General features: G+C 40.3%; 1 protein-coding gene across 1 annotated transcript in view; it reads left to right on the top strand.

The window, feature by feature from the left end:
* The first annotated feature begins 1,790 nt into the window (after positions 1-1,790).
* cntln (centlein, centrosomal protein) overlaps positions 1,791-10,322 on the top strand; it is an 82,071-nt gene continuing 73,539 nt past the window's right edge. The window contains exons 1-4 of the mRNA XM_053419714.1: positions 1,791-2,069; positions 2,290-2,380; positions 6,476-6,564; positions 8,171-8,255. Coding sequence (XP_053275689.1) covers positions 2,297-2,380; positions 6,476-6,564; positions 8,171-8,255 — 258 coding nt within the window. The 5' untranslated portion in view covers positions 1,791-2,069; positions 2,290-2,296. The remainder of the gene's footprint in view (positions 2,070-2,289; positions 2,381-6,475; positions 6,565-8,170; positions 8,256-10,322) is intronic.

Genomic DNA, 10,322 nt, shown 5'->3' with positions numbered 1-10,322 from the left:
CGTCTCTTTAAATTAAGTTAGGTGGATCTCAGGCCACAAGTATCTTTCAGTAAATTAGTAAATAAATGTACAAACCAATGTCTTAGTGGTTAGAAGAGTTCTACAAAATAAACTAAGCAATAAGTGATTAGGTGTGTAATGGCAAATGAACTCTTCCTCCACATCCAAAGCATTGGATGATTATGACTTCTTTCATATAAAGTTATTCATAATTTAGAAACCATGGCTTTGACCCACGGTGGTCTGGACTTGGTAGTCATTTCTCAAGTTGGTCTTGATCTTAGCTTGTAGTCAGCTAAAATGTGCCTCTGATGAGCACCCAGTGGGAGGCCTGGGATGATTCAAGAAGTCACAACCGGGGCAATTCTGACCAACCGACAAGCAATATGGATTGAACATATGTTAAATCTACTGGAATAGCAGGGATGGATGTGTGAACCACCGCAGCAGTGTGGGATCCCAGTGAACTATGCACACAAATTATATTGTTAGTTTACGGCTCTTGTCGTGATAAACACATGCGATCAATATTTTTAATCACAACTCAGTTATTATAAATAGTGGAACTAGTTACTGTAGGTGTAAGATTAAATCAACAGCTTAAAACAAAACATTTTTAAATGACATAATCATCTCCCAGGGCTCACCTGTGACACTATAAATAACGCTATATAAATACAGAGGGTTAAGTGTTAGGGGTTAGGGGTTAGGGCCTAACCCCTAACCCCTAACATTCTAATGGTTTGTGTCATTCTTGTCCCTAAAGCTGCTTTCAGACATGCACTGAAATCTGGAGATTCTCCGCATTTTCCTCAGTTTTAAAAAACTATTTTCAGGTGAACAAGCAGAGCCACACGTGTAGAAGACACCAACGAAGATGTCATGAGAGTTTGTGGTGATAAGAACCAATGATGGCTCACGTGGTCTCCGCAGCAGAATGAACACGTCACTTCCTGCCTCTGCCCGCTGCCCGACCCCTCACCTGAATTATGAGGAATATTTGTTGCTGTTCTGAATGCGTCTGTGCTGAAAACCTCCTGGCTGTGCATGTGTGGAAGGAAAACTGCGAGTAAAGTCCAGATCCAATTCTCCAGGCTTTATCCTAAGGTCATGTCTGAAATCCACTTAAGATTACTGCAATTAATTATTCGCTGTTTTCCCCAGAAATCGATCAACACCTACACGGCAGCTATAGGATTCTTCAAGAACTAGAAGATATGAACACCGCCAACCCACACCTCCTCATCGCGTATAACCTCACTCTCCAATCCACTCACCAGCTGTTGGTACCTATGGCCGGACCTGAGACAGAGAGGTGGCTTTTAATGTCAGGGCTCCAGAACTGTGGAATAAATTCGCTGCCCCGGTGCCCTCTTTTAAAAACATATTTTTATTAAATGGTGTTCATTAGATATTTTATTCATTATTTCCTGTTTAAATTTGAATTTTGCATCCTTTGAGAAATTTCTTTAAAAGTGATATATTAAAATGTATGACTTTGATCATTAGTATGATTAAAATTGTTATTATTATTATTATTATCAAACTAAGCATATACATACAGTTATGTTATTAGTAGAATACAGTTACATGTACACGCCCTTGCACCCTGTAGTAAAATTAGCCAAAGAACCACAAACTTTTGCAAACAGCTAGAAGTATATCGAGCATCATTAAAAACTTGCAGTGGATTCCTCATGGTCCCTGAACCCACCATTGAAAACCAGTGCAGCGGCTCCACGCTGCCGTACGTGGACTGCAGCTGTCGTGAAATGTCGTGAAACGTAAAACAGCGGGCTCGTTTGAAAGGAGGAAGCGTCCCGGTCGTTATTGACAACGGTCACCGGCAAAGTTTGTGTTAGTTTCTTTGAAGGAGTTTGAAGACGACATGGAATAAATATGGTTGCCGGTTAAAAACCCTCGGTGCCATGCGTCGTGACGTTGACCGGGGACGTGAGGCAGGAAGCTGACAGCAAACGAGAAGCGGAACATACGAGTGTTTGTTGTTAGCATCGTTAGCTCCTGCAGCGCTAACGCTAAATCTGCTGGGTAGAGAGTCATTCAAACAGGTAAGAGAGGAGCTGTGTTCACTTCTCCCCAAAGAGGTAGACTCCTCCGTGGAGCCACAGCTTAATGGGAACGTGCTAAAGAAGCTAACGAGTCTCGTCAATGGGCTCGCATGCTTTTTAAATCACCATTTGAGTCGTATCCTCTATCCTCTGCTGCTACAAGTGTCACTTCAGCCATTAGACTGATGCTCACTTGTTGTGTTGTCCCCTTCTTCATCAGTCCAACGATGTCCTCCCGAGACGATGAATCCCGTGTCCTGGTCCTGGAGGAGCAGGTGGAGAGTTTATCAGACGAGTTGATGCAATGTCAGGTGTGTATGCACGTACACACAGCTGTCAGTTTATTAGGGAACACCTGAGGCCACAGCTGATCCAGAGGTCCTGCAAGAAATCCCAGTTTCAGAGAAGCTGTTGAATGTTGTAGGTGTTGAGTCTTAGATTTGTGAGGATGTAGTTTGTTTTACTGATGAACTGGGCAGTGCAATATAAATACAATAGACATAAGCATCTGTAGTATTATACATTTCTGCAGATCTTCAAATGTTCTCTTGTCCAACCTGCTGTCCACCTTCCAAGATTTCCACTTCAGCATCAAATCCTGATGTTTGAGATGCTGCGAACAGCAAAATGTTATTTAATTTAGCTTATTATCAAAGTATTTGCATGTTAATGTTGTGGTTTTGTTCACTGTTAATTTTAACAAACACATTTTAGTCTCCAATCGTAGTATTTAAAACGTTTTTGTCGATGTTCCATTATGTCTAATTGGAAATTAAAAGTTAACTACTACAAAAATGGCTGCCAGACCCTATAAAAAACCTTGAGTGGATCCCCTGGTGCACCATCACATCCCCAACCTAGCACTTGTGTGCTGGAGCTGATTTCTGATTTATTGGCAAAAGCCGTCTAATCAAATAAATAACTACACCACATCGCCAGTGACCACACCAAGCACTGTGAGGAGTTTTTTGTCAAAATCTCAATTCAAAGGTTAAGGGCAGTGGATGTACCACCTTGTACAGATTGTTGGGCTCCATGAAGCTGTGAATGATAAGAAACACCAATGGTTAAGGCTTCGCTTCGTTATAATCTATTATGTGATACGACTAATTAATCTAAAACAGTGAAATCTACAGAGTAAACTGACGACAGCCACGTCTGTCAGCAAATGTCTAGACACGTGGATAATTGTTCAGCTCACTAGTCTGAGTAAGATTGTAAAGTAAAGATGTTCAAGTGCGGCACCATGATTTACTCACTGATGTATAATCAAATTCTTACTGTGCACTAATGCAGTAATAAAGGTTAATGCTATTTGCCACTTGACTCTAATTAGCCCATGAACTGTTGCTTCACATAATCTTATCATGGACCCTGTGAACCAGGGAGTAGAAAAAAAAATTGTCAGGGTAAAATGTAAGCACCGAGATTTCTCTCCTCTTTTCACTATTTCATCTCCATCAGACAATGACTGCCCACTTCTTTTTATAATCATCCAAACCACTTGTTATCTTAATTACTGCTATTTTCATTCATTTTGATCAGACAAAGACCTGTGACTCACCTAATATACTTGCATAGCATATCTCCAGCGTTTGCGGCCATTAAATATATAAAAAAGGATTTCTGGGGAGATAAAGAAACATGCCAGGAAGTACATCTGTGTCAGATCCTGTAATCTTTACCCAAAAGACGTGAACTCATGATTATAGTTAGTGTATGATTAACGTGACAGTTGAAATTGAAAATCCTATCAATTTTCAGGCAGTTTGTTGTGATTTAAAGACGAGTTTTTGAATGAATATATTTTACTAAATCGCACGAAGTGTAATTTAATTGTTCTTTTGTCTCTTTTGTGTGCAAATCTCCTGAGCATACCTTATTAAATGTTCAGCATTGACAATAAATAGTTTGCAGGAAATCGGAATAGTTTTCAGAGTACATTTGAAATAATTGACCTGCCCTCCCCATTTTGTATTTGTTCTGCCTAATACAAACACAGATTCAGTCAGTGCTCATGAGCAGAACCTCTCAGCTTCACTCTGTAAGTCGGTGATTGAGGGAGAGTGTCCTTGCATACTCACCACCAGGTGGTGCCTAATAACATGAGTGAAGTGAACCCAGCACTTATTATTTTGCATATACACAGCACCCTACAGGTATGTACACAGAGGCTCGGTTAAGCATGTACAGCATGATGATGTGTTACTTTGAGTTTTTAACAGACTATACCATACCACCACCTATAACGCGTAGTGCAGGGACATTTGTTGTGGTGCTGTTTGACTGTAACTGCACATGTGCCTGTTACCAAACCTCCTGTCCATAAAGTTGGAAATAACTTTCGAAGTACCTCCTAGATTTTATTCAGAAAAATAGTTTCAGACTTTCTCCCCTTTAATTTGTAGGAGACACAAGTACAACCCACTTACGGTGGAAATCAATGTGTGCACCTTTTCAATACATAAAAACTTCAGTAGCTTGTTCATTAGTATTGGGTATGAAAAGTTGATGGCTGGAATCTAGACATCATAAAAAACACATTTTAACTGCAGGAGAACTTTATTTTCACCATCTAATATCAAGGGCTATAAAGGTGACCTGTACCCCTTTTTTACTTTTCATACAATTCAATTCTAATTTCTTTTTAAATAAACTATATGTTACAGAGATAATATTTGTCAAATAGTACCTCAGGTTTTTCCAGTGTTGCAGGACTTTTTGTATTAATTGCATCATTTGGGGGTTCTGCTCGATTAACAACACACAAAACAGAGGTTCAACTGCACATCGTCATTAGGAAAATATTTCTAGTGTCTATAAAAATACTCATAGTATTGTAAATGTGCTTTAAGTACACGTAGAACTGCCATTTGTCCTGCCAACATTTTGACATGCAAATTAACTTTCTACTTACACAGCAATAATAATATTTGTAATGCAGTGTATTAAAGTCTTATATTGTAACCAGTTTACCAGTTTACCAGCATTACTGCACATCGACAGTTCCTTTTACTTTACATTGAACTGACATGGAGACCGTCCTCGGTGGTCTCGTTTCCAGCAGAACATCAGTGATTCTGTCTATCTAATGGGGACCTTAGTTGTACCATTTAAATAGTGGCATTAGAATACCATTGATGTCTTAAGTCCCTCGCAAGATGTACTTCAGGACGGCCATTAACTACAAAGAGTCTCATCTGTCGGCCAGCAAATGTTCCTACTAGACCATGCTAATTTTATTAATATGCGGGTGAGTTCCAGTGGTTCTTTTTGGTATGTTTAGCCCATGGTGTTTGAGTGTCTGGATTCTAAGAATGAATAATTCAGTGATCATCAAACACACATTCAAAGCATCTTTAAGTACACATACGGCAGAGGAGCGCTCTTGATGAGAGTCCTGACTGAACACTTGTCTGTGGATTGGCTAATGGCAGCCAAAGGCCAGGCAGAGGGAGACCACCTATTTCATGTCAGCCACGCTGCTTAATTTCATCGTTAGCTGCATTGCCGGGTTGATGCGGTGAGATCTCTATCGCTGCATGCACGCACACACACACAGTTACATACAGATGCATACAGAGACCGATATCTACAGTCCTTCCACTTTATATGTTCAAGTCATGGCCTTATCAAGGTCTGTTTCTGCCATTTTTTGTAAATAATTGATTAGACACTTTTGAAAAGGGGGTTAAAATTCATATACTAATTGGAGACCAGTAGATTCCAGTGGGAGGGATGACTTTTATCTTATGATGATGTGAACATAATTTATCAGATAATTTTATATTAAGTCGATTTGGTATAATTCTGTCTTTTAATGTCAGAAAATGTAGTTTTTAGATGTCCCTCATTAAATGTAATGTAGCTTAAAAATGTTTGAAAAAGCAGCGAGACAATTTGAATTGGAAATGTGTCAGGGGCTGGCTGGGGTTCTCTGCTTGAAGATGACTCTCTCTGTCATCAGCTTTGAGTTTCTTTGGGGCTAGTTACTTTGGAGCTGTAGTGGAAAACATATCCGGAGAGCAATTGATTAATAAAGAAAATGCAAGCTCCACCGCTGTGTTTTGATTTGGATCCCTGCTCTCCCCAGTCATAAATAGTGCATAATGACAAGTGTCAATGCTCGCTCCCCTTGAGTCGAAGGTCACATCCCAGCCATGGAGATTCCTGTTTAGTGAGGCTCATGATTAGAGCGGCCAGTCCAGATCAAAAACTGTTTTGTACAAGATATTTGAATTATTGATTGACTACCCCTTCTGTCGTATGCAAATGCCATTGATCATCCTATCTAATTTTTTGTTTTTTAATAAGGAGCTTGCTGCACCTTAAGACATATTTAGCAAAAGCTATTTATCTCAATTAAGAATAACAGCTGTTGACTTGCTGAATCTATATTTCCACAGGCAGACAAGGAGTTTGTGTGGTCCCTATGGAAACGCCTGCAAGTGGCAAATCCAGACTTGACCCAGGCTGTCAGTTTGGTGGTTGAGCGGTGAGTCAATTCATATATTTTTTTAAGTGCTACCGGAGAAGCTCAACAGCTGAAAATTCCTTTATCTCACAAGTGAGGAGAAATATGTGTGAAAGTCGTTCAAGGAGTGTTTAAGGCACCTTGGCCATTCTGCTGGGGTTACGACGAAATCTCGTGCAGATGCTGATTTAAGCCTTCTTATCCCCGGTCTAGCAGTTCAACCATGGAAACCCTTTTAATGAAAACACTCCTCCGCTGCCGCTCCCGTCTAGGACAGTTGAAACGCTCCTGCCAAATACTTGTCTTTATCGGATAAATTGTGAGATTGTCTATGACCTCTTTTTGCAGGGTGGCTAAGCTATATGAAAAGCAGTTGCATGGGAACTTTCAGAAAAGACGGAGGGAAGGATAATGCACAGCTAGATGAATGAACTAGATTTCTCCATATTTACAGAAAAAAACATGCACGTTAAATTTTGTTATAATACAGGCATCACTGCAGTTTGAAATACTTAACAGACATGTTTCAAATACAATTGAGAATACTTTAAAACTTCATTCAGTACTTCAGTGGTTACTGACTTTTGGGTCTTTTGGGGATACATTAGAATGATATGTGCCCTATCATGGGTGCATATCACTTACTTTTTGAGGTCTGTCAGTAGTTGCCAGACCCTTAATAGGGGTAAAACATAGTGCAGAGAGTTCCCCAGTACCTGTGCGTCTCATTCCTTCTCCACACCCTCTTCAGTTCCTTTACAGCCCCTTAGGAAACCCATCAAAGTACGCTGCTCTGCTGAGACTAGAGGGGGAACATGCATCCAGAGAGTGCATGTGTATTGTATCACCTGATGCGCAAGAGAATATTGACATGGTAATTGTGTCGACTCCAGTCAAGCGCTATTGCACCGGGAATTGCCATTCACCCTCCCCTATCCCTCCCGTACGGATCTTGTAGAGTGATTGGTTGGTTGCTCAGGACATGGTGAACACAGCCCAATATACAAGGAGATGTAGCTAGGCCAGCCTGCGTTCCAGCCCCTCTGGGGACGCCAGATACTTATTTCAGCTTCTACCAGGGGAGACGGCTGATCAGAAGAGGCAAAGAGACGGGAGAAAAAGACCTCAGAGATGGGAGGTGTTGAAGAAGCAAATGAAGAGGGAAGAGAATGGAGGGCCCCTGGTGGCCTAAAGCAGTTGAAACAAACAGGTCCCAAACTGATGCCTTGTGTTTCTCTCCTTAAAAGTTCATTATGATAAAGGAGGTGCTAGTGGGCATGAGACAAAAGTTCACAGTAGCTGAACAGTAGCTAATGATTAAACAAACTTCTTGACAACCTTATTTTTTTTAATATGGCATCAACAAATTTGGTAAGAGTTAAAATAACATTGGCCACATGTAACAGGATGAAGTTCTTCATAAGGTAAGTTCATCAAGCGCAGAAATATTTAATTAAATTATACTTCGAAAAAAACATTTTCATAAGAGTTTGATTCTAGAGCCTTAGGTGATAAGACGCGTGATTTCCACAGCAGAATTAATTTATCTTATCCAAAGCCCCAAGTCACTGGATTTCAGATGACTGTGACCATGTGCTTATTTCTTTTTCTTTTCTCTTACTTCTAGTGAGAAACACAAAGCCGAGATTAAGGACAGGAAAGTGTTGGAGATCTTCCAGATCAAAGACTACAAGATACAGGAGCTGGAACAGGTACAGTACAGTACGGCAGGTTGTAACTTTCTGTGCTTAGCAAATGTCCTTTAAGAGTTCTGGATCATTCAACAAGGTCTGAATAACAATCGCTTTGCACGTTATTAGGAATACCAGTACCCCTGTTTGTTCATGAATGGAACGACAAACCATAGCAGTTCTGTGGATTGCAATTATTTTATTGATGAATCAACAGCTTGTTTCCGTGTGGCACCAGTCCAGGCTGCTGCTGTTAGTCCTATACGAGTTTGGGGAATGTTTTCTGGCACACTTTGGATCCCTCAATACCAATTGGCCTTTGTTTGAATGACACTTCTTTGCTTCCCTTTATGGCCACTGTTTACAATCGTCTAATGGCTACTCCCAGCATTTAAATGCTCCATGTCACAAAGCTAAAGTCATCTCGACTGGTTTAATTACATGGCAGCGAGCTTACTGTACTTCAGTGGCCTCGCTAGTCACTGCCTATGAATTCAATAGAACGACCAGTATGTTTTTATCAACCAGTGATGTGATAGAATTGGGACATTTGCAGCCTGAATGTGCAGCTGACGCATCATCTGGAATTCATACCAGGAAGCTGTCCTGAGAGCAAAGGTCCTACACAGTGTTAGTATGAAGTCCCAATTCCTTGTATACACTAACCCTATTTACAAATCTTTAATGTGGAAACTGAGATTTAAATGTCTTTGTCAGTACACTGACCAAAGGTCTTTCACAGTTATCAACAAATGTTAAGTTCTTGCTTGCTTAAATGTCAGGTGAAACTTTTAGAAGCTAATGTTTTGTAAAGGAGTTAATATTCAACATAATCTGTGTAATTCCAGCTGGATACTTCAAGCTGTAGCCCTCTCTTACCTGCTTTATTTTGCCTTCGCCCCCTGAGTAATGTTTCTCGATGGTATGATGGCTAACGATAATGACATCACTAATGTAATTTACTCCAAATCATCATCCCTTCACTGAAGCATCTGTCAGTCCCCTTCATTAGTGTCTCTCACCCAGACCCGTGCTCGGCCCTAATGAGACTGGCTGTAATGGAGTCATCAACTTGCCAGCCAGTGTCTTTTTTTTCTTCTTACTTTGCCCTCCTCGGCCATTTTAACTCTGATCCAGTCAATTAAACAGTCAGAGAAGTAGCTCATAGAATTACAACGTGTGATGACAACAAACTGTACTTCAGCTCTAATTTGAGAAACCAAGTGCAGACTTTTTCCAAAGGTTCCAAACAAATCTGAATGAAACCTCCTCTAAGTTTAATAGTATAATCCTCTTGATGGGTGTGGCCCTCTTGTTTTGGCTGTGCTATGTGCTTGAATCAGTTTTCAAGTCTGGCGGATGCATTAGTGCCTGCGACAGCCAACTTGAAAGCAAATCTCCCAGCCTGCATTTGTTTAACCTCTGGATAGGACTGTGCTGGCAATGCGATGATGTCTGGGTCTATTGCTCTGCCATACGAGAGAAATATATTACATCCTTACTGCAGAACACATTATTTATAAAACATGATTATTTTAAAGGCCTTATTATTTAGTATCTTATGGAAAATAACGTCCTCTGCGGCAAGTGTAAACCTATTTGCATGATGTTTTATCAGTTTATCTGATGTCTTTCAAATCTGCTTCAAAAGAAAACCGTGTCGTATTTTCATTCTTTTGCTCGTTCTCCTTCTCAAACTGTTGCTATTATAACTTGCAGTCTATTTTAAACGCTCATTAATACCACTCGGCTCTGTGCTGTCATTCAGCCCGCTGAGAGGCATAATCTCATCCATGGTCTTGAGCCATACATACCCAAATAGTGATTAATTGGTTTTTCCTCTTTTTTTGGAGATGTGATGGTCCACTGGGTCCACACAGGATTTCACACTCCTCTTAATGTCTCAGCTTTCCAACTTTGATGTCTTTTTTTTCTTCTTCTTGCTCTTCTTATTTTATTCCACCTCTTTCTCTGTACACTTCCCCTCGCTGCTCCTTTTCCATTTTTGTTACATAATTAGCTTTCATTTTTGAACTGCATTGGGAATTTTCAAATGCTAATCTTCATGTCCTAGACCTCTTAACTTGG

This window comes from Pleuronectes platessa, chromosome 3 (assembly GCF_947347685.1).
Source record: "Pleuronectes platessa chromosome 3, fPlePla1.1, whole genome shotgun sequence".
In the NCBI taxonomy this organism is placed as follows: domain Eukaryota; kingdom Metazoa; phylum Chordata; class Actinopteri; order Pleuronectiformes; family Pleuronectidae; genus Pleuronectes; species Pleuronectes platessa.
This window is presented reverse-complemented; position numbering and strand designations above follow the sequence as displayed.